Below are 25,190 nucleotides of genomic sequence, written 5' to 3'. Positions count from 1 at the left end.
ATGTACCTATGTATATACACAATTAAAGTTCCATTTGATAAATTACATCTGTTACTACAAATGCATCATAAGCATCTTTGCTTGTGCACTGTGCTGTTTAATTATTTCAGAAGAAAATGTATATTGAAAACTTGGTATGTTAGAATGGATTTTCTGCATGTTTGTTTTGTGATTTTCATTTTTAAAGGAATATTTCAAGTGAATGGCTTTTTTCTTTTCCTATTCAGAAGTTATAGAAACTCATTCACAAAAAATGACATCTTGGTTGTATGAATGTCTTTGTGAAGCTGAACTTGCACAGTATTATCCTCATTTTACTGCCCTTGGTCTTCAAAAAATAGATGAATTAGCCAAGGTTACAATGAAGGACTATTCCAAATTGGGAGTCCATGACATGAATGACCGCAAACGTCTCTTCCAACTTATCAAAATCATTAAGATTATGCAGGAAGAAGATAAAGCAGTCAGTAGCCCAGAGCATCCTCTTCAGACAAACAGCCTGTACATTAAGCCTCAGGAATCCAGATCTGGCCCTCGCAGACAACTGCATTTTGATTCTCCTGCTGACAACAAAGACAGAACTACCAGCAACAACGGGCTTGAAATGTGCAGGTTATCAGATTCTTCTGTAAACAAACAGAAGTCTAGTTACCTAAAAGTGCTCCAACGCATGCTGCCGGCTGATTCCCAACACCATACAAAAACAAGAATTCGGAATGCCACAGCTGCTGGTTCCTATGTACAAACAGAAACTAACACTTCACTCTTTTCATCAAATCACTTTTCTCCAATACTGGGGGATTATGATATTCCCGTTATTGAAAGAGTCCCTCATGTTTCAGAGTATAACTATGGAATCCCTCAGTCCTGTATCAGGTAATAATTTATTATCTTTTTTGGGGGTGTGGGGGAGACAGAGGCAAGGGCAAGCCTCTCCATGACTGAGAGCAACAGCTTCTTAGATATAGAAAGTTATAGTGAACAACTTGTGCAGCAACAATAGAAGTAGTTTGATGGGGGAAAGTTCATGAGGAATTGGGACTTTCCAGATGGGAGAAAAATGATATTGTTCATGTATGTTCAAGCTGCTACTTGCCAGGATCTGCTATTATTCCATAGCAAACCTATTTCTATTGTTTATTATACTGTAACATGATACATCTAGTGCATCTTTGAAGGTAAAATAGTTAACTGGCATTCTGTAATGGAAAGAGTGTGTGTGTGTGTGTGTGTGTGTGTGTGTGTGTGTGTGTGTCTGTGTATTCCACAGGATTTTTTTTTTTTTTAAGGCTATCAAATTCACTTCAACCAGGAGACATAAAGCTTAGTTAAAAACAAAGAGCATGTAGTTGGATTAAGTAGATCTTGGGTGCAGTTAGCTTACCTACACACGTTGAAATAGGGTCCTGATTTTGAGTGCTTTCTTCAGTTCCAGCCCTGGAAGAACATGATTTTGGTAATTACAAAAGAGTAAGACACTTTTGATGCACTTGCGACTTTGAGAGTCAAGGTGACAATAAGTTATTTTCACCTAGTGCTTTAAGTTAAATGTTGAAATGTCCCTAATAGCTAAAATATTGACTAATCCCTAATACCAGCATTGGTATGATAGAAAACATGTTCTTTTAAAAATAACATGTCTTGGGGCGCCTGGGTGGCGCAGTCGGTTAAGCGTCCGACTTCAGCCAGGTCACGATCTCGCAGTCCGTGAGTTCGAGCCCCGCGTCGGGCTCTGGGCTGATGGCTCAGAGCCTGGAGCCTGTTTCCGATTCTGTGTCTCCCTCTCTCTCTGCCCCTCCCCCGTTCATGCTCTGTCTCTCTCTGTCCCAAAAATAAATAAACGTTGAAAAAAAAAATTTAAAAAAAAAAAAAAAAAAAGAAAAAAAAATAACATGTCTTGGTTGTTTTGTTATTGTAAAAGTTGCACATGGGGAGTTATAGAGAAACAAAATACATTCTTTTTTTTTTTTTTTTTTTTTTAATGTTTATTTATTTTTTGGAGAGAGTCACAGTGAGAGTGGTGGAGGAGCAGAGAGACAGGGAAACACAGAATCTGAAGCAGGCTCCAGGCTCTGAGCTGTCAGCACAGATCCCAACATGGGGCTCAAACCCATGCAATGGTGACATCATGACCTGAGCCAAAATTGGACGCCCAACTGACTGAGCCACCCAGGTGCCCCCAACAAAATACATTCTTAAGCCACATTTTCTTTCTTTCTTTCTTTCTTTCTTTCTTTCTTTCTTTCTTTCTTTCTTTTTTCTTTTCTTTTCTTTTCTTTTCTTTTCTTTTCTTTCTCTCTTTTTTTCTCTTCCTTCCTTCCTTCAAGCTATTATTCATACCTTAAAAGAAGGTATACATTTAGATCTGGCCTTATATTGGCTAAGCTTTCAGAGAATCTCATAAGCAACCAGTTCTTTTATTCCAAAGGAAAATAGAAGTCCCAATTTTACAGGTAAAAGTACTTTTAGTAATTTGAAATACATAATGAATTTTATAGTGTTTCTGAAAACTTTATTTGGTTTAGCAGAGCACAGACTAACATATAGCACTCTTTAACTTTTTTTAAGGTTTATTTTGAGAGACAGAGCTTGTGCACATGTGTGCACGTGCAAGCCGGGGTGGGGCAGAGAGTGGGGGGGGTGGGGGGAGAGAGAGAGAGAGAGAGAGAGAGAAAATGAATATCCCACGCAGGCTCCACACTCATCATGGAGCCCAGTGTGGGCTCGATTTCACAAACCATGAGATCATGACCGGAGCTGAAATCAAGAGTCCACACTTAACCAACTGAGCCACCCAGGTGTCCCTCTTTTCTTTTAATTGTTAGAGAACTAGACTGTTCATGACTATCAAAGCCAGGATTATTACTGTCCTATTGGTTAGCTCTGAGGTGAAAGATATTTTCTTGAATGTTAGTCTTTTTTTGAACAATACATAAAGATCTAAGTTGGAATTATTTATAAATAAAGACACTGCTTTGCATTATTTATTTGGATAAAATGAATATTTTAGTTTAAATAGGCTCTTTCATTTAGTTGGCTCATATTAAGTACATCTCTTCCAGGCCTGATTCTCGATATAAAGATAATTAGGATATATGGAGGCTCTTAGTTTCTTAGGGTGCAGGGTGAGTAGGAATATAAACAACCATACGGTGAGATAAGTGCTCTTATAGAGGTTTATACATGACAGACCCAGAGCAAAACCTATTCCATTGAGCTTTCTTACTTTTTATATATCATTATTTTATATTTTATCACTCTTCCTACTCTTTATTAGAGAAGTAGAGATTTTAAAAAGTACATTTTACCCAGTAATCCTCATACTGTCTTTTCACCCAAATGTTTCTAAGTAGGGGTCAGGGTTTCAGAACTCTGAGAAACTCCCTTATGAACTTAAGGCTTGCTGTTAGGACGTCATCTTGTCCAAAGAGCATTCTCTTCAGGTGCCTCAAATCAAGTAAGCTCAGAATACATTACTGGTCTCAGGTTTTTTTTTAAGCTTATTTATTTATGTTGAGAGAGAGTGTATGTGTGTGTACTCAGAGGAGGGACAGAGAGAAAAAGGGAGAGAGAGAATCCTAAGCAGGCCCTGTGCTGTTAGCACAGAGCCTGATGCAGGGGTCAAACTCACGAACCATGAGATCATGATCTGAGCCAAGATCAAGAGTCAGATGCTAAACCAGCTGAACCACCCAGGCCCCCCTGGTCTCAGAATTTTAATAAAAGTTTAATGCATTTAGGGGCGCCTGGGTGGCGCAGTCGGTTAAGCGTCCGACTTCAGCCAGGTCACGATCTCGCACTCCGTGAGTTCGAGCCCCGCGTCAGGCTCTGGGCTGATGGCTCAGAGCCTGGAGCCTGTTTCCGATTCTGTGTCTCCCTCTCTCTCTGCCCCTCCCCCGTTCATGCTCTGTCTCTCTCTGTCCCAAAAATAAATAAACGTTGAAAAAAAAAAAAATTAAAAAAAAAAAAAAAAAAGTTTAATGCATTTAGAAAACTAGTTGCCCTGACTTATTTAAGATTTTAAATAGACCTAACTCCAGCTGTCTGAACTCTTTTCATGTCAGATAGATACAGCTTATTTCTTCTAGGGAACACTGGGCATTAAAAAAACAGAGCCTTTTAGGGGCACCTGGGTGGCTCAATTGGTTGAGCATCCATCTTTGGCTCAGGTCATGATCTCATAGTTCATGAGTTTGAGCCCAGCATTGGACTTCGTGCTGACAGCTCAGAGCCTGGAGTCTGCTTCAAATTCTTTGTCTCCCTCTCTCTCTGCCCCTCCCTGCTTGAGCTCTGTCTCTCTCTCCCTTAAAAAAGAATAAACATTATAAAAATTAAAAAAACAGGGGTGCCTGGGTGGCTCAGTCGGTTGAGCATCTGACTTCGGCTCAGGTCATGATCTCACGGTTCGTGGGTTCAAGACTTACGTTGGGCTCTGTGCTGACAGCTCAGAGCCTGGAGCCTGCTTTGGATTCTGTGTCTCCCTCTCTGCTCCTCCCCCACTCATGCTCTGTCTCTCTCTCAAAAATAAACATTAAAAAAAATTTAAAAAACAAACAGAGCATTTTAGGAGAAGAGCAGTCATTCCTTTTTGCCCCTTGAACTTGAAAACTAGTTTTTGACCACATGACCCATCTAGAGTCCCTAATCAATTTTTAAAAAAATTTTAAATGTTTTATTTATTTTTGATAGACAGAGACAGAGAATGAGCAGGGCAGGGGCAGAGAGGGAGGGAGACACAGAACCTGAAACAGGCTCCAGGCTCTGACAGCTCAGAGCCCGACGCAGGGCTCAAACTCATGAACTGCGAGATCACGACCTGAGCCAAAGTCAGGCGTGCAACTGACAGCCACCCAGGCACTGTCAGTCCCTAGTCAATTTTTAAAAAGACATTTTCTGTTCCCCTTGATTAACTTTATATGATTAAGTTATTAATATCCCCCAACAACTAGAGATTTTGACACAGGCCCTTGTTAAAAAATAATGCATTAAAATTTTGTTTTTCTTGTTAAAAAAAAATTGAGCATATGCAGAAGGGAGAATAGAACAGTGAATCCCCCGTATGCCCATCATCCACTTTTAGTTGTCAGGATTTTGCCACACTTAACCTCAAAATGGTACATTTTTGTTTTATTCTATTTTATTTTAAGTTTATTTATTTATTTTGAGAGAGCACAAGCAGCAGAGGGGCAGAGAGAGGGAGAGAGAGAATCCCAAGCAAGCTCAGTGCTGTCAGCTCAGAGCCTGATGCAGGGCTCAAACCCATGAACTGTGAGATCATGACCTGAGCAGAAACCAAGAGTCAGCTGCTCAATTGACTGAGCCACCCAAATGCTCCAGGTGCCCCAAAATGGTACATTTAAAAAAATTTGCTCTATGTTGGTTAAAAAACAAAGCATGCTTTAAAAGCTTGGAGTTATCTTTTATGCACAATATTAGAAATTTTATTTGCTCCTTTTTATTAATTTTAGATCCTGACAAAAAATAATTTTCCAGCCAGTTGGAGGGCTCAGAAAATTGAAATTGATATGAAACAGTTATATAGTGAAATATCCTGTGTAAAATCAATTATAAAAGGGTTTTTAGGAGCTATTAATTAAATTCTAAAGTATAAAGGAAGGGAATAATTTGTCTTGCCAAGACATTCTAAAGTATATAGACCAAAGGCATTGATCCTGTAAACTGCTTTCAAGAATTTTATTTTCTTGTTACTTAGGTTAAGAGGAATTTCTATACAGGTAAATGGTCAGTTCTTAGAGATATGCATATATACCCCCATTAGGCTCAGCAAGTAAAATGATGAATTTTGTATCCCTAGCTCAAGGAGTATTTCATCAAATATTCTAGCTGTTAAGGTTGATAAGTTCACTGAAGCCAGAGCCAGAAAAGAAATGTGTCTGAATAGAAGGGTGATAGTGGTGGGCAGCACCAGTCATAAAATTGTCCTGGGAAGAAAAAAATAGAGGATTGTGTTCTAACAAACACACATCAGGTGACAAAAAGAGGAAGAGCAAGACAAAGGGAGGTACAGAATATACCTGGGAAGAACAGAGGAAAGGTACATTGAAACCTACCACCTAATTCAAGGTATTTAGTAAACCCAGGTATGATTAAAAAAAAAAAAGAAAAGGAAAAAAAATCATTAGAAGTTTTTGGAAGACCACATCTGGAAGTCAGACACACAGTCTTAAAGCTAAAGCAGTTCTTAAGGTTTGGGGGTTGGTTGGTTGTTTTCGGCAGGATAAAGGATGGGGTGGAGTAGGGATAGAGATAGAAATAATCAGGAGGATTTAGTTATTAAAAGAACTTTCTGTACACATAGTATGTATAAAATTACATGTATTTTTAACATTTATTTATTTGGCGGGGTGGGGGGAGGACCAGAGAGAGGGAGACAGAGGATCTGAAACAGGCTCCACGCTGTGAGTACAGACCGATGCGGGCTCCAAGTCACAAATGATATCATGACCTGAACTGAAACCAAGAGTTGGCTGCTTAACCCACTAAGCCACCCAGGCACCCCGTGTGATGTTACATATTAGAGTGACAGGGCGCCTGGGGGGCTCAGTAGGTTAAACGTCCTACTTGGGCTCAGGTCATGTTCTTGCTGTCTGTGAGTTTGATCCCCACGTCAGGCTCTGTGCTGACAGCTCAGAGCCTGGAGCCTACTTCAGATTCTGCGCCTCCCTCTCTCTCTGCCCCTCTCCCGCTCACGCTTTGTCTCTCTCAAAAATAAATAAACACAAAAAAATTTAAAAAAATAAAGTGTTGACACTGAGGAAGTTTTTTATATATAATATATATGTATAAGGTGTGTGTATATATATTAGGCATAATGTATATACAAAATAACAAAATGTGCTCATACTTTGACCTCTTAAGTAGTCATCCTATTACTAAAACTTAAAGCCCACTTACAAATATATATCAGACAGAACACCTCAGAGAAAGAGAATCCTTGGACTGAGATGGAGAAAATCAGAGTTTGTGTTCGAAAACGCCCTTTGGGCATGAGGGAGGTACGTCGTGGAGAAATTAATATTATTACTGTAGAAGACAAAGAAACTCTACTTGTTCATGAGAAGAAAGAAGCAGTTGACCTCACACAATATATTCTGCAGGTATGATGCTTTCCTTTTGTGTTTGGAACTAATGTTATCAAGTGTGTCAGTTTGTTGCTTTTCTTTGAATAGCAACACACGAATTCTAAAATCCTGTTTTAGCTTTGGGTATTGGCATTCTTTTTTTTTTTTTTTTTTTTTTTATTTTTTAAGTTTATTTATTTATTTTGAGAAAGAGAGCGGGGAAGGGGCAGAGAGAGGAAGAGAGAGAGAATCCCAAGCAGGCTCCGCATTTTCCACGCAGAGCCTGATGCGGGGTTCAAACTCACAAACCGCGAGACCATGACCTGAGCCGAAGTCAAGAGTCGGACGCTTAACTGACTGAGCCATACAGGCACCCCACATTCATTCTTGATGTAAATCATTAATATCCTGGGCCTTCATTAAAAAAATATATAGATAGTGCAGTGGGGGAAACAATAACATAATTTCTGCACTCTAGGGCAATAGAGTTGCATCATACATTCGCTTAACACATTTTACGTGAATGTAATTATACCTGTTTGGCAAAAAGTGGGGCCCAAGGGGATAAAAAGAATGTAATGAATTGGTGGTAGATAGGACAGGTCACTGAGGTGTGCCCCAGGGTGACTCTGAGATGATTGCATAGTTAGTCTCAAGTCTTGCCTGTGTCTCACAGTGTTGAATTTATTCTGCTGAGTGTGTCTGGAGTTTAATGATGGAGGATATGTTTTTGAGCAACAAGGTTCCAGATTGCCACTCAGCTGCTTATTTCAATTCTCAACTGTCTTTGGGCTTAGATTTAATTTGATGGAAACTGGACTCTTGAGCAGGCCACTTGGTGAAGGTTAGATTATAGTGTGAGTAAATGTAATCCAGGGATATGATTTTTACATGTAACTTACAAGGATTTACATAAAACACTGGTAATTTAGACACAAAAAATATTCACTCCCTGCCAGAAAGATTACAAAGAGTCCAAGGACAAAGGCTTGGTATTGAAGGGAACTTACTTAAAGTAGATAGATACCCTTGTAGTAATTCTCCAGTCTCCTATGGAAGCAGCAAGCCCATAGATGGGAGACACCATAATTTGGTACTCTTAAAATGATGAAGCAATCGTAAATAAAACAGAGGATAATCTACCGGATGTTAAGATTTGAGAATTTGGGTCTCTCTTTCTCTGAATCTGCCTCCCTAAACATGCACGTTATATTCATTCTTCTTTCTCTCTCTCTTTCTCTTGCCTCAAAACCCAGTGACTGGTAGAGAGAAAAAAGTGGTGAGTAATCTGTTGTGCTAGCATTTCACTTTAGTCACCTGAGATTTTACCCTCCTGGAATAAATACGTTAACACTGAAGTCAAATTAACACTTTCCCCCTCTTTTACACATGCATTGTTCATCTTTTTCTTTGGCTATCAAAATTGAGTTTCACAGCAACGTTCAAAGTAATCCACTGACTCTTTGTCTGGGCACTAAATTATTAGGTCACTGTATAACCAACCCAATCACTTTAACAGCCTTATTGACTGCTGATCAATGCACAATCTATTAGGTCTAGATGGGAGATATTTATTTTGAAGACGGTCTAAATGCCAATTAGTTATGAGGTTATCTAGTTCCATACCTACTTGTAACTGTAGTAATAGCCCTGTCCAGTCACCATCTACCCAAGACATCGTTAATGATGCTTTTGTCACGGTAATTCCCTCAAAGAAGCATCAGCTTATCTTTTGTATTTTTCCATTATCCCCAAACACAATAACCTTCCTTCTTTGTCATTACCATTAGTCAATACTTATTGAATACCCATAATTTTCATAGCACTTACTCTGCAGTTTGAACTTTGGACCTTTGCTCTCATAGGTCAAAATCCTTACCTATCAATGCTATAATACAAGTGTTGGGAGGGCTTTTACCCCCTTTTCTTTTCTTCAGTGGAAAGAAGTATAGGGAGGTTCGTAGCAAACATGGCAAATAAATATTGATCCTAGATTCTTTGGGTTTTATTTTTAAGCTTACTTAGGAATTCAGACAATAGGTTTATGTATCCATTTAATTAAATGTCCTATCCTTTCAAATCTTCTTTTGTTACTTAGTATATATGATCATATACATGTAGTGTGCTGTCTTACCATTAAATTTTATATCAACATAATGTGTGAAAGGACAAGGAAACAAGTGTGTATATGTTTCATTCCAATTTCTTAAATAAACGTATATAGAAAAAAGATGGTACTGAAATATATCAAAAAGTCAATAGTGGCTCTCTCTGTGTAGTAAGATGTATAGGCAATTTGATTTTCTTCTCTGTTGTTTTCCATGTTTTAAAATTTTTCTATAATCAGCATGTTACTTTTATATAAAAAGTAAAAACTTTTGAGTAAGATAGTCACCTATTTCAAAATCAAAACATACAAAAAGGTATGCAGTGAAGTATCCTGCTAATCCCATTTCCTCCTTGAAGGCAACCACTATTACCTGTTCTATCTTTCCAGAGAAATTCTATAAATATACATGTTACTTTTATAATCTGAAAAAATTTTATTTAAAAAATAAATTGTGGAACTCTGATCATACCAAGGCTAAAGTGAGTATTAATCCAACCTAATTGATAAAGTGTGATCAAATGAAAGTATCTGTGATGCAAAGGATATTATGGATTATATATATATTTATATATTGTGCTAGCATTTATATTTATATAATAGCATTATAATTAACATATATAACATATGTAACATGTCAATTAGAATAATCTTGCATGTTCATATATCTTTCATTAAGGATACTTACAGAAGTACTGGAAAAATCAATACCTAAATCCTCTTGGAAGGAAAGATACTAATCCCTTTAATCAATAAGTGTTTTCTAAGGTGTTTACTCAGGAGCTGAAGTTATTCACAAGCACTCATAGAAGGAGATGAAGAATAGCCATATATTCAATGAAGTAAAAGAAAATTTTTTAAAACTCCCACGTTTACTTGTTTTCACTTTTTTCTTATTTTCCTGAGAAACACCAAAAAATATATTTTAGAAATATATTTTACTTTTTATTATCGCCATTTTCAAGTTTATTAAAAAAATATAAAGAACCCCTATGTACCTATCACCCAGATTCAACAGTTAGAAACATTTTATTCTTAAAAACATCACATATTTTGGGGCACCTGGGTGGCTCAGTCAGTTAAACGTCTGACTTCGGCTCGGGTCATGATCTCGCAGTTCGTGGGTTTCAGCCCTGCGTCGGGCTCTGTGCTGACAGCTCAGAGCCTAGAGCCTGCCTTCGGATTCTGTGTGTGTGTCTCTCTCTGTCCCTCCCATGCTCACTTGCTCTTTCTCTCTCTCTTTCTTTCAAAAATAAATAAAACCAAAAAAAAAAATTTTTTTAATCACATTTTATGCCACTAAAAGTTCACAGATTTCTTTATCATGCTGCACAGATTCCTTATTTTCTCACCTCCTAACTTTTGGAGATATTTTCCAACTGATAAATTCATCTTAGTGGCCCCAATTTCTGCTCAGGTGCCCTAACAAATTTCTATTCTAATGTAATGGCACACGAAACAGAATCAAATGTGGGTAGAGTGACCTATAATAAATTGCCCCAATTTACTTTGCTGGGTTTTCCCATGCAATTTTTCCTTAACTGGATATTTAGAGCAGGCCCAAGAGGTAGCAGAAGATAGGGCCTCATGTCCCCCTTGTTGTGTATGGACTGCCATTATTACACTACAGTCAAGCTTGAAATTAGGACTTTTACTCAGAGATAGCTGGGCTACCAACATAATAAGCCTCTAAATTTTGCAAGTGATTATGGCTGCTGAATTAAATGCTTTCCAGACCCCTTTTAATAGGGTTATCTATCCTTTTCCAAATTATCATGGTTATTCATTTGGGAATCATCTTGGACTACTTTTTCTTCCCACCAATCCAGGCCATTAGTTGCCAAATTTCTCATGCGTCCATCTCCTCTTTATTTTCATTGTCATCATCTAATTTAGACCCTTCTTACCTCACCACTAGATTAATAGTGTCCCTGTTCTTAGTCCATTCACAGTGTGCAGTAAGATTAGTCTTCCAGTAAAATGGCTCGGATCATCCCTTCCCTTTGCAAAGTTTTTTGTCTTCCCACTATTTGCTAAATTATATATGAACATTCTGACCTTAAGGCTAGTGTCCCAATACTCATACACCGTAGTCCTAACTCATTATTCTAGCTGCCTATTTCACCTTTCTACCTACAAAATCCTGTATTTCAACATTGAATCTTCCCTGTTCCCTAAAATGTTCCTTGTGTTTTCCTGCTTTGACTATTTGCTCATGTTTTCTTTGTGCCTGGACTCTCTTCCCTGCCTCCATCTATACCTCTCAAATTCCTCTTCTTCCCCCATGGCCCTTTATCTGTACAGTATTTTTCATAATCTCTTTTCTAATTAGAAGGAATATGTTTTTCTTTTGAATTCTACATGTACTTTATCTCTCACATTTTTTTCTAGCTTAGAGTCATGGGTATACTGTCTGGATTCACACCTTTAGGTGGTCGAGTGGGGTAATGGTAGGGTAATGTCAATATCTTTGGGCCCTTTGAAGTGCCTACTACAGGTACACATGTTACCAGCTGAGCAATACATGTTTTTGGAATTAAAAGCTCAGCTGTGTAACCTATGAAATGGAAACCTTCCTCTAGAATTTCCCTAAATTTCAAATATGCTGGCCCTACCTAGGCTGTGAGGATAATCCCCATAGAATTGAGTTCTCCTGGACCTAAGGAGGATTGGCTTACTCTTGTACTCATCAGTTTACTTCACTTAAGAGAGAACAAAAATTATGTGCCTTAGTTTTTACATTATAAGAATATGTCTACAGAGATCTCAAGTAAAAGAAGGCCCTGTCATTTGACAGTTATTGATTGCTCATTTATCTCTAAATTTGTCATAGTCAGTAGTTAAAAACATATTCGCACCTTTCTTATGTGTTAACAAGAATAGTGGTGAAGAAAATCCAGGAAATGTCTCTATAAAAATCACATTTCTTTTTCAGCATGTTTTTTATTTTGATGAAGTCTTTGGTGAAGCATGCACCAACCGGGATGTATACATGAAGACTACTCACCCACTCATTCAGCATATTTTCAATGGGTATGATAGTAATTATTTGCTTCTCTTCATATTTTCTCTTCTTCATAATCATATTTCTTTATAAACATCACTTACATTTTTCAGTTTTTTAATTAAACATGAATTTGTGTCTTAATCTGGTGAATTTAGACTCTGTTAAAGAGTGCCTTATCTCTATAGGAGTTACCAAGCATTTAGAAATTTTCAGGAAAAATGTTGTTGGCAATATAATTTCATCAAAGTCCTCAGAATAAAAAGGTTTAAGTGGTTATAGTTTGAACTTTTGATAACAGGAATTATGTATTCTGGATATATAGTTCAGTTACCTTTTTCATTGGAGTGGGATAGGTAAGTGACGGTCATCTGTTCTTTATAGATGTATTTTTTTAAATTTTGAAATAATCACACTTTAAATAAACATATAAATGGGATAGAAAAGGCATTAGGGAGCCCTGTTGTATGTTCAAAATATAGGCATGTATTGATAGAAAGTGCCAAATGGTCTGCTATAATCACTGATACCAGAGTATTTTGACTTTTTAATTTTGTTTATTTTTTTTTTTTTTTTTTTTTTTTTAAATTTTTTTTTTTCAACGTTTATTTATTTTTGGGACAGAGAGAGACAGAGCATGAACGGGGGAGGGGCAGAGAGAGAGAGGGAGACACAGAATCGGAAACAGGCTCCAGGCTCTGAGCCATCAGCCCAGAGCCCGACGCAGGGCTCGAACTCACGGACTGCGAGATCGTGACCTGGCTGAAGTCGGACGCTTAACCGACTGCGCCACCCAGGCGCCCCTTGTTTATTTATTTAAAAAAATTTTTTTAACATTTATTTATTTTCAAGAGACAGAGTGCGAGTGGGGGAAGGGCAGAGAGAGGGGGAGGCACAGAACCTGAAGCAGGCTCCAGGCTCTGAGCTGTCAGCACAGAGCCCCATGCAGGGCTCGAACCCACCAACTGTGAGATCATGACCTGAGCTGAAGTTGGACACCTGACTGAGCCACCCAGGCACCCCTATTTATTTATTTTTTAAATGAGTTGACTTCTTTTTTTTTTTTTTTTTTTTTTTTGAGAGAGAGAAAGTGCACACAAGCTGGGGAAGGGCAGAGAGAGTGGGAGAGAGATAACTTTAAGTAGGCTCCACACTGCCAGCATGGAGCCCAATGTGGGACTTCAACTCATAAACAATGAGATCATGACCTGAACTAAAATCAAGAGTCAAACACTTAACTGACTGAGCCACCCAGGTGCCCCAGAGTATTTTGACTTTTTTTTTCTTTTAAACAATTATTCATTTTTGAGAGACAGAGCTCAAGCAGGGGAGGGGCAGAGAGAGAGGGAGACACAGGATACAAAGCGGGCTACAGGCTCCAAGCTGTCAGCACAGAGCCTGGTGCGGGGCTCGAACCCACAAACAGTGAGATCATGACCTGAGCCGAAATTGGATGCTTAACCAACTGAGCCAGGTGCCCCTTGACTTTTTTAAAAATAATTTTTATAACTTGAAAAATATTGGGGTATAGTTCACATACAGTTAAATGTACAGATCTTAAGAAGTATTCAAGTTTCATGAGTTTTAGTAATTGTATATATCCAAGTAACCAATACCTTGAACAAGATACAGAACATTTCCGTTACCCCAGAAAGTTCTCTTGTGTCCCCTTTTAGTTAACCTCCACCTCTACCCTCAGGTCTTATATAACCACTGACCTGCTTTCTGTCACTATATATTTGTTTTGCCTGTTCTAGAATGTCACAGAAATAGAATCATTCCCATATATGTTCTTTTATGCTTGGCTTCTTTGGCTTAGCATAATGTTTTTTGATATTAGTACATGTATCTGTAGTTTTTATTACTAATATTCCTTTCTATGAATATACCATAATTTGTCCATTCTCCTGTTGATGAATATTTGGGTTGTTTCCAGTTTTGGACTATTATGAATAAAGCTGTATGAACATTCTTGTACAAGTCTTTGATTCTTGGACATGTTTTCATTCATCTTGGGTGAAACCTAGACATGGAATTTCTGGGTCTTAGGATATGTGTGTGTTTATAAGAAAGTGTCAAACAGTTTTTCTCACACCATTTTGTATTCCCAACAGCAATGTGTGTGAATTGCATTTCTACATCCTCACCATATTTGGTATTGTCAGTCTTATTTTAGCCAATCTAATATGTATGTAACTTTATCTCATTGTGCTTTGAATTTGAATTTCAAAATGCCTAATGATACTGAGAATCTTTTCATGTGCTTATTGCCATTCAGATACCTTCATTTGCCCCTTTTTTGTCTGTTTTCTTTTTATTGTTGTTTAATAGCAGTCATTAAAATTTTTTTAATTCTAAGTAGGCTGAAAAAGTGAAATGCCTTTCAGGTTTGATTTCTTATATATCAAATTTAGGGAGTACTTTTTAAGAGAGCAAGTTTGTAAAGTTAGAATTTGAATGTTAGGACAGTACCAGTTAAAAAATAAGAGAGCTACAAGTTAAGTGCATCCATTATGCAAAGTGTAATAAGAGATTTTTCATTCATGCCCATATTGTTGTTTTTCAAAAAGATCATCACTAAAATGTTCAGAAGATAAGGTAGATATTATTCTTTACTCTCATTCTGCTAAATCTTTTTTTTTTATTTTAGAGAGAGAGAGCATGAGCGGGGGGGGGGGGGGGGGAGAGAGAGAGGGAGGGAGGGAGGGAGAGAGGGAGAGAGAGAGAGAGAGAGAGAGAGAGAGAGAGAATGAGAGAGAATCTTAAGCAGGTTCCACACTTAGTGTGGACCCCAGCACAGGGCTTGATCCCAGGATCCTGGGATCATGACTTCAACAGAAATCAAGAGTCAGCCACTCAATCCACTGAGCCACCCAGGTGCCCCTCATTCTACTAAATCCTCTGCAATGTGTTTACATTTTCCTCCATTAATCCTTTCCTATCTGTGCCTCTGCTAGTGTATTCAAATGCCCATACTACTGGGAGCCTGGATTCAAAAGACAAGGAGTACCTGGTCTCTGCTCAAACAGCTTAAATCTGATTAGCTACCATCTCTTTATTCTCACACTTATATGGTTCCTTTGCTGTTGTCCTATTACTGGTTCTTGGGTTTTTTTCTGGCTTCAGGCCTCTTTCTTCATGTTTTTCTCTCTGCCCACCTCCAGTGTTCCCTTACTTCTGTGTATTCACAGACTTTTTTTCTTACTGCAGGTAGCTACTTTTATCATTAATCTCCATGCAATTTCCTGTTCAAGAGTATGCAATAGCTGCTTATTACTTAACATTATGTTCATTTTCTACTCTGTACTACATAGTTGAGCCTCCAATACTCAGGTAATCTTGGCCTCTAGCTCCTCCAAAAACATGCGGTGATTGGCAGGATAGCTTCCCAGCTCTCCTCTGCACCTTTTATTCTGCAGTTCTTCACACTCATACCCATGCACATACCCACCCTACATGCAAGAATAGTGATTCTTACTTAGAACCACATGGTGTCAGAGCTAGAAGGGATCTTAGAAATCAAGTAATTAATTTATTAATGAAAGTGAAAACTGAGGCTCTTAGAAAAACCCTTCTGTGAGTCCTTCCTCAAATATCTTGCTTATTCACATCTAAACTTCATTAATATTTATATGAGTAGTCATTAGCACCCTGTTAATCATATGGTCTTCTGTTATTTTTGTATTTATTTTAATTCTCTATTACTTCTTTCATCAAGCTTTTTCGGATTAAGACAAAATCATCTCTTAGATTCTCTGGGACATCTAGCATGGAATTCTTATTTGCTTCCAGACTTGTCTTATCATATAACCAGTTCCATGAAAAATTCCTATTAAAAAACTCATGTGCTGCTTTAAGAATGTTTTTTCCTCTTCCTGTGTTTTTATCATGTAAAGCCCTCCTCTCCCTAAAGGATTGTATGCTCATAGCTGAATTTTGTCAGCTATAAACAGGATTCTGTTTCTACCTGACTTTGGTCATGAAAAATCTGTATGTAGATTAACATTTCTCTTAGTGTATATGTTATACGAATGATTTTTTTCCCCTAGAGGGAATGCCACTTGCTTCGCATATGGACAGACAGGTGCTGGGAAGACCTACACCATGATAGGAACTCATCAGAACCCAGGACTCTATGCTCTGGCTGCCAAAGAGATCTTCAGGCAACTAGAAGTGTCCCAGCCAAAAAGGCACCTCTTTGTGTGGATCAGCTTCTATGAAATCTACTGTGGACAGCTTTATGACCTCTTAAATAGAAGAAAAAGGTACTGGTTATGAATGGGAAACTACAAATCTGTTCATCATTGTTTTAAGTGAGGGTCTACAGAATTGATGATCATGGGATTTAATACAAGGTCTTATTATATTAGTGCCCTTTTCTGAGATGAGTCTCCTGAATTAGATGAATATTTTTTAAATCAGTTCAGCTAGAAAAGAATGCAAATTAGCCTTCCATTAGTATTTTTTAAGTGATCTATATCCGTATGTTTATCAAAAGACTATCCCTTTTACTTTGATCTGCGAAAGGGTGATGATTTCAGGAAATCAGGATATCAACATGTACTTAAATATCTTCCTATTCTTTTGCCTATTATTACATTGGAAGAACTATAAATAATGTTTCTTGCTTTCTCTTATTTTTTTTTCTCAATAATCTTAGGGTAAACTTAATGATAATTTTCTGAGATCAGTTAAAAAAAATACATCTCGGGGCGCCTGGGTGGCTCAGTCGGTTAAGTGTCCGACTTCGGCTCAGATCATGATCTCGCGATCCATGAGTTCGAGCCCCGCGTCGGGCTCTGTGCTGACCGCTCAGAGCCTGGAGCCTGTTTCAGATTCTGTGTCTCCCTCTCTCTCTGACCCTCCCCCATTCATGCTCTGTCTCTCTCTGTCTCAAAAATAAATAAACGTTAAAAAAAAAATTTTTTTTTAAATACATCTCTCTTCTTCATGTTAGACTTTTAACTCTTCTAGGTCTTAAACTGTTGCCCTTGAAACATAATACAGTAACTTAGAAATGGATTTAAATCCTATTGTATTTTTCTGGCCTAAAGTTTTGTTTAGGTTGAAAGAGCTGACTTTGAGCAGGAAACAACAAAGTTGTGAAGGTACCGACTGACTGGGAGGATAAGGAGGAGAGATGGAATAGGGGAGGTGGAAAGATAAAAGAGTGTCATAACCGAATTAACCAGAACTGTGACATGTTGGGAGCAGTCACAAGTGGAGAGAAGGGAATTGGGGCAGAGCATGGTGGTAGGCTGGGGAAACTAAATCAGTGACAGAAACTAGCTCCCAGCAAAGGTATCCAAGCCCCTACAGAGCTGTCCAAAAGGATGTGCAAATTCCAGGCAAATACTGGAATGGGGGTTGGGCTACAAGAGCATCTGAGTTCAGTAGAGTGTGATAGGGCAGGCCCCCATGCCAAAGGTGCTGATGTTTGAAGGGTTGGGGTCCAGAGCCAAGATGGCCAAGAATGAACGCTTGAGATGTCTTTGGTGCAAAAGGTGGTTTTATTAAAGCACAAGGACAGGACCCGTGGCAGAAAGAGCTGCACTGGGGTTGGGAAGAGTGACTGATTATATAAGATTTTCTATCCTGTGGAGGGGAGAATGAGGTTAGGGCTCTAGGAAATTGAGTCCATAGGTTTCTGGAGATTGCCTTTTTACTTGTAAATTATTAAGACAGTTGCAAACTGATGCAAACTCTTGTCCTGCATGATGATCTCTATCAGTTAACCATTTGTTTTTCCCTTTCCTTTGTTCTTGGGCAGCCAGGAGTGCCTGAGGAATGTTTTACAAATCCCACCTGGGGGGTGGGGGGTGGGGGTGTTAGCTTGTACTATGCTCTCAGCTTGCCTTTGTTACCTATAAGAGTATTGAGTAGTGAAACTGGAGAAGCCATCAACTGGGCTTAGGCAGACCACCATCTGTGGACTATTCCAAGAAAAGGGGACCTTTAGGTATGCCACAATTCAGAGGATGTACAGGTGTTCAGGGTTTAGTCCTGACACAGCAACTGCCAAATAAAGGAGGGTTCTGCTCTAGGTTTGGTTTGGAGAAGAGGTGCTTTTCTTTATTACCCTCTGTTGGTTTTTGAAGCCTCAAGTTAGTTCAATCACAGCTTCTCTTCCAAGGCCCCAACACTATTACTTAGGAGACCTTTCCAGTCAGAATATAGCTGGACACTGGCAAGAGCATCTGGCTCTGGAGGTCTCAAACAGACCAGGTTCAACCACTAGCCACCAACAAAATCCAAAGGCAGAGAAACAAGTAGTGGTGAAACAAGAAAGGAATTTAGTTCAGTGGGGCTACCACCAGGAAGACAACGGACTAACATTTCAAAGATTGCCTCCAAAGTGCCGAAAATACTTCTAGGTTTATAGAAGGAGAAAGTGGGACAAAGGTCAATGGGTTTGTGCAGGTGGGCAGTGAAGTCAAGTTGATCATTGTCTTAGGGCCAATCATGGATAGAGTCTTGCTGGCTTGGGACAGTCCTTTATCGCTTGAGGGGGTAGTTTGTGTTCCCTTCTGGGAATGCTTTGCCTGCAGGGTCTTTTCCCAGAGTTAAGAGTATGATACGCTGGAATGAACTTAATCATTTAGAAAGTTTGAGGTCAAAATGCAGGAAGTTGAAGTCCTCTTTGTTTAAAGAACAGTCGGCAAGGGGATGAAAGCTGTTGTGCTGTGTGTGTCTGTCTGTCTGTGTCTGGTTTGTTGGTTGGTTTCTTTGGGTGAAGGGACAGTCAGGATATCTAGTTATTTGTGAGTGCGGTTCTTTAATGAATGACTCAGATATATTGCCCTGTATATTTGCATTCTTTTCAGTTTATTTATTTTGAGAGGTGGGGGAGGGACAGAGAGAGAGGGAGAGAGAGAATCCCAAGCAAGCTCTGCACTGTCAGCACAGAGCCCAACTCGGGGCTCAAACTCATGAATGGTGAGATCATGGCCTAAGTTGAAATCAAGAGTCAGAAGCCAAACCAACTGACTGAGCCCCCCAGCAACCCCCCCCCCCCCCCACAAATTAACTCTTAAAGTAGAGGATAAATTGTTTTTATAGCCTTGCATAAAAAGTGATAGAAATACATTTCTGGCTTATAGAATTTAAAAAGCTAGAAGTACATTTTGGGCTGTCCATTAGGAACTGTTCTGGGGTGAGCTCAGGGCATAGGGCCTGTATGTTTAGGAATGACCTGAGGGCTCTGAAAGCTTGATCCCTCTTTTATTCCAGAAGCCTGACTGTTCTAATAGAATTAGTTTCTGATAGGTCATGGGGATTGGTGAAGCTGTTTTTCTCCAGTTGTTCTGTAAAAATTTGGAAATTTGGGGTGAAACAAACTAAGAAAACATTTTTGAGAAAATCATTTCCTTTTTTGGGTATAAAGTGGAATTCCATTCTTAACCTTAATCAGTATCTTATTAAGGGAGAAAAATAATCTTTGAGTCTTTGATAGATTCAATATATGCCCCTTGATATATCTGGTTTAATGATGATGATAGATCATAGCCTTATACATAGGCCTGAGAAATTCAGTTATAGCACCAGCTCTTCCTTCCTCCCTTGGAAGATATATGAAGACTCCATATGTTAGAAATAGAGTAGAACCCAGTTTCTGTACATCTCTCTGCTCTACCTTCTATGATGTTAGCTTTCAAAATTGGCCCTCTAGCAGATACGGAATGGCTGCCACTGCTCCCAGGGCCACATACTTTCACTTCCAGAAAGAGCACCAGCACCTCACCCCCAGGCACCTAACGACCAGAGACAAGAACTATTTTGATTGGACCAGCAGAGATCCCATATCCACTCCTGAACCAATCACTAAAGCCAGGAATATACCATCTGTTGATTGGCATATGTCTGCATTATATGTTCATTCTTTTAATTGTAGCCAAAGATGTTGATTTGTTTACAATAGTCAAGGACCATCTCTGAAGCCCAGGGCTGTGATCAGGAGGTGTGCGAGGGGGGCGGGGAGGATACACATCAATCTCACTCAAATAACAGAACTGCTACCTAATAGGGAAATGGTGGAAGGTTTCTGGGGAGGCAAGAACAAAGTCCATTATAGCAGGTCTGCTGTACCAACCATGTTCTTGTGTCTGCAGGCTCTTTGCAAGAGAAGATAGCAACCACGTGGTACAGATAGTGGGACTGCAAGAGCTTCAGGTGGACAGTGTGGAGCTCCTCTTAGAGGTAACTCTTCCTTACTACCCCATGATAGTAACCTAAGTACAGGGAAAGAATTCATTTTGCTATCTAGCAAGAATAGTGGAATTTAGCCAGAGGGCCATGACAAGCATGCTACCTAACATTTGTAAAATGTGAGTCCTCTAAGAGGATAGCTCCTTTCTGTACAGGGTTGTTGTCTAAGTGCCACAGAGTGTGTGGGAGAACCTTGTGCATGAGAGGCTACTCTTGTGCTAGTTTGACAGACTGCTAATGTGTATATCTATGGTAGCAGGAAAAGCTACTGGAGAGAAATATTCTTTTTTTAAGTTTTTTTACTTATATTGAGAGAGAGAGAGTCAGCAGGGGAGGGGCAGATAGAGGGAGAGGGAGAGAATCCCAAGCAGGCTCCACACTGTCAGCACAGAAACCTAATGTGGGGCTTGAACTCACAAACCGTGAGACCATGAGCTGGAGTCAAGAGTTGGACACTTAACTGACTGAGCCACCCAGGTGCCCCAAAATATTCTTACTTTTAAGTAAAAATTTTAATGGGTAAGAGGCACTTGACTGACTCAGTAGAGCATGTGACTCTTGATCTCTGGGTCATGAGTTTGAGCCCCACATTGGGTGCAGAAATTACTTAAAAAAATTTTTTTTTAATAGTAATTTTCACATGGGTTCGGAATTCAAGAGGTACAATAAAAAATCCCTTCTATTCCCTTTTAAAACTGAGGCAAGTTTTTTTGTATATCCTTCCAAAGACATTTCCAAATCTTTCATGAAAAGTTCTTTTAGGGGCACTGTCTGTCTCTCTCTCAAATAAATTTGAAAAAACTTCTAAAAAGTTATCTTTTTAACACTTGCTCATTACTAGATACAAACCTTGCAAAAATATGTAAGAAGATAGAAGAATACAGGCCACTTCCAACTTACTGTATAAAACTCCCTACTCCCCACTGAGATATCCACTGTTCAAACGGTTTAAAATCATTTTTTTTTTTTCCTTTTCTGGGAATTTATTAATTTATGTACAAATATATTTTTGTTGAATTGTCCTTTAATGCAGTGCTCCTCAACCACTTAGATCACTTTATTGTGAAAAATAGCCTATACAGAAATATGCTTAAAGCCTGAATGTGTATAGTATAGTGTAGTATAGTATAGAATAAAGAAACAACCACTTTCATAATCAGTTACCCAGATTAAGAAATAGAACATTTCAGCACCCCATAAACCCCTATACAACTTGCCAGTCACAGTCCCCTGTACTCCTGACATTTATGCTAAATCACTTTCTTGTTCTTTGTTATAGTTTTACCACTTATGTATTCATTCATTAACTATATAACTTACTGTGCACCTGTTTTTTAACTTTTATGAATAGAATCACACCATATTATTTGCCTTCTTTTGCTCATCATTATGCTTTTGAGTTCAGTCTATGTTTTTGCACATGGCTGTAGTTTTGTTCTTATTTGCTATATAGTGTTCAATCATATGAATATACCACCTTTTAACCATTCTGTTAATGGACAGCTGGGGTTGTTTCTATCTGGGGGGCTCTTCTGAACATTGTAACTGTGAAATGTCCTTATACCTGTGTTCCGGTACAGTTCTAGTTGTGAGGACGTGCAGATCTTCCACTTCATTAGCTTTCCAAAGCTCTGTATGCTACCACAAGTGGAGTATGAGCAATCCCATTGTTCTTCATCCTTGCCAAGACTTCCTGTTGATTTTCAAATTTTTGCCAGTCTGGAATTGTTTAATTATATCTCATTGTAGTTTTATTTTGCATTTTGCTGATTGAGAAATAAATTGAATAGCTTTTCATATTTTTAATTTATCTTGTGGGTTTCCTGTTTGGGGAATGCCAGTTAGGGTCTTTTCCTCATTTTGGGGTTGTCTGTCTTTTTCTTACTGATGTGTATATACAAATGTGAGTCATTTGTTAGTTTTTTGTGTCATAAACATGTTGTGTCATTCTGTGGCTTGCCTTTCTAGTTTTACCGCAGTGTCTTTAAATGCTTACTTGACTCTGAGGTCAATGAAATCAGAATCTTTTAAATCAGTCAGGCCTAGATGTAGATATTAGTGTTATCCTGAACTGAAATATTGGTCACATACCATAAAATTCACCTTTTTAAAGTGTATGCTTCAGTGTTTTTAAATATAATTTTCTTATTAAAATATAATCCACATAAAATAATCACCCTTTTAAAATATGCAGTTAAGTGATTTTTAAAGTATATTCAGAAAGTTGTGCAGCCATCTCCTCTAATTCCAGAACATTTTCATCACTTCAGAATGAAACCCTGTACCAGTAGCAGTTGCTCCGTATTTCCTTTGCCTCCAGGCCTTGCAGCCACTAATTTCTGTCTCTTTGAATTTGCCCATTTTGGCCATAGCATATATGGAATCCTACAATATGCAACCTTTTGTCTCTGGTTTCTTTCACTTAACAAATTTTCAAAGCTCACCCATGTTGTAGCATATGAAAGTACTTTCATTCATTCTTGTGGCTGAATAATATTCTATTATGGATACATTATTCACATATATATATATAAAAATATATTTATATATTTTATTTATTCACATAAATATATATATATATTTTAGAGAGGGAAAGAGAGAGCTAGCTTGTGAGTGGGGGAGAGGGGCAATGGGAGAGAGAATCTCAAACAGTCTCCATGCTTAGCTCAGACCCCAGCATAGGGCTTGATCCCACGACCCTGGGATCATGACCTGAGCTGAAATCAAGAGTCAGACATTCAATCGACTGAACCACCTAGGTGCCCCATATTATTCATATTTTATTCATCCATTCATTAGTTAATAGACACAGAGGTTGTTTATACTTTTATAGAAGCACTGTTATGAATAATACTGCTATAAACATTCATGTACAAGTTTTTGTGTAGACGTATGTCTTCAGTTCTCTTGAGTCTATGCCTAGGAATGGAATTGCTGGGTCATACTTTTTGAGGAACTGCCAAACTGTTCTCCAAAGTGGCTGTACCATTTTACATTCCCAGCAGCAATGTATGAAGGTATATGTCATTTTAAATGCTCTCCACGTGATTCTGACATGCAGCCTGCAGCCATTATAATCATCCTTACAGTATTCTTTTAGTAGCAAGCCTGGCTAGAGTCAAAGAAAGAAGGCTAGAAGGACAGGCCAGGTACTTGACCAGACGTTCCTTTAGAACAGCTTCACAATACACCTTTCCAGGGATTTGGGTGTATGAAATGGCAGGGTGGCCCACCACTGATGTCTTTTTCTAACAGTTTCTTTTTCCTAGGACAAATAAGTAAATTTTGCTTAAGGGCTGAGACCTCATATTTGTGTGACTATTATATTCTTAAGTCCTGGGATAAAACATCTGAGGATAGCACATGAGTGTGGCTATTTTAGAGTTACTTAAGAGCCAAGGGCCCCTTTCTAGGAATTGTAAAATCAAATGCGCAACAAAAGTTTGTGGGATGTGTTGAAGGGGCTTCCCTGAGATTGTGACCATTCATTTTTTTTTTTTTAACTTTTATTTATTATTGAGAGACAGAGACAGAGCATGAGCGGGGGAGGGGCAGAGAGAGGGAGACACAGAATCTGAAGCAGGCTCCAGGCTCTGAGCTGTCAGCACAGAGCCCAGTATGGGGCTGGAACTCACAAACTGCAAGACCCAGACTGAAGTCAGACACTTACCTGACTGAGCCACCCAGGCGCCCCCTTTTTTTTTTCCCAATGTTTATTTATTTTTGAGAGAGAGCAGGGGAGGGGTAAAGAGAGGGGGACAGAGGATCTGAAGCAGACTCTGCACTGACAGCAGAAAGCCTGAGTGGGGCTCGAACTCATGAACCATGAGATCACGACCTGAGCCAAAGTCAGACACTTAACCAGCTGAGCCACCCAGGTGCCCTGAAATTGTGACCATTCTTTTTTTTTTTTTTTTAATGTTTTTTTTACTCTTGAAGGAGAGAGTTAGAACGTGAGAGGGGGAGGGGCAGAGAGAAAGGGAGACACAGAATCCGAAGCAGTCTCCAGGCTCTGAGCTGTCAGCACAGAGCCTGATGCGGGGCTCGAGGTCACGATCTGTGATATCATGACCTGAGTGAAGTTGGTTGCCCAACCGACTAAGCCACCCAGGTGCCCCAAGATTGTGACCATTCTTAACCTGTCCAGAGTGCCCTCCATTGTGGAGTCCTAAGAAAATTGTTTCTTATATTCCTGTTCCCTGTGGTTCTCTTGCCCCCACCTCCCCCAGCCATTCCTTCATTTGACAGGAGAGTTACTGCCCATGATGCCTTTATCCCTGAAGATTTAACCCACTGAATGGGAAAGGAAGAGATGTTTAGGAGGAGGTCCCTTTCCCTTAGCTATGGCCATAATTGTGTTAATGGGCAGTCTGGTGTCATATCACTCCCACTACCTTTGGAAGAGTTTATGGTACTGCTCTATCTTAAGATATCTTTCCTAAGAAAAGCCACTGGGTGGCTCAGTTGGTTGAGCATCCAACTCTTGATTTCGGCTCAGGTCACCATCTTATGGTTTGTGAGTTTGAGCCCTGTATCGGGCTGTGTGCTGACTACAGAGCCTGCTTGGGATTCTCTCTCTCCCTCTCTCTCTGCCCCTCCCCTGTTTTTTTTTTTTCTCTCTCTCTCTCTCTCTCTCAAAAAATTAACTAAAAAAAAAAAAGCAGAAAGAAGTTTGTTAGTGTTTTATATCATCACCATCGATACTCTCAGTCTACAAGAAGTCAGCTGAGATCAAGATGGAAAGTTGATATAAATTATGGATGCCCTCATGAACATTTACTGACTCGAAACA

General features: G+C 39.0%; 1 protein-coding gene across 5 annotated transcripts in view; it reads left to right on the top strand.

The window, feature by feature from the left end:
- KIF24 (kinesin family member 24) overlaps window positions 1-25,190 on the top strand; it is a 76,284-nt gene that overhangs the window by 26,393 nt on the left and 24,701 nt on the right. For 2 of the 5 annotated variants that reach the window (XM_045469553.1, XM_045469554.1), the window contains 5 exons: window positions 228-876; window positions 6,929-7,118; window positions 12,125-12,222; window positions 16,243-16,458; window positions 20,302-20,389. In XM_045469553.1, coding sequence (XP_045325509.1) covers window positions 228-876; window positions 6,929-7,118; window positions 12,125-12,222; window positions 16,243-16,458; window positions 20,302-20,389 — 1,241 coding nt within the window. The remainder of the gene's footprint in view (window positions 1-227; window positions 877-6,928; window positions 7,119-12,124; window positions 12,223-16,242; window positions 16,459-20,301; window positions 20,390-25,190) is intronic. The other 3 variants (XM_045469556.1, XM_045469557.1, XM_045469555.1) reach the window with 2 other exon arrangements.

Source organism: Leopardus geoffroyi, chromosome D4, assembly GCF_018350155.1.
Source record: "Leopardus geoffroyi isolate Oge1 chromosome D4, O.geoffroyi_Oge1_pat1.0, whole genome shotgun sequence".
Classification (NCBI taxonomy): domain Eukaryota; kingdom Metazoa; phylum Chordata; class Mammalia; order Carnivora; family Felidae; genus Leopardus; species Leopardus geoffroyi.
Note: the sequence above shows the minus strand (reverse complement) of the source record. Positions and strands in the feature narration are given on the sequence as shown.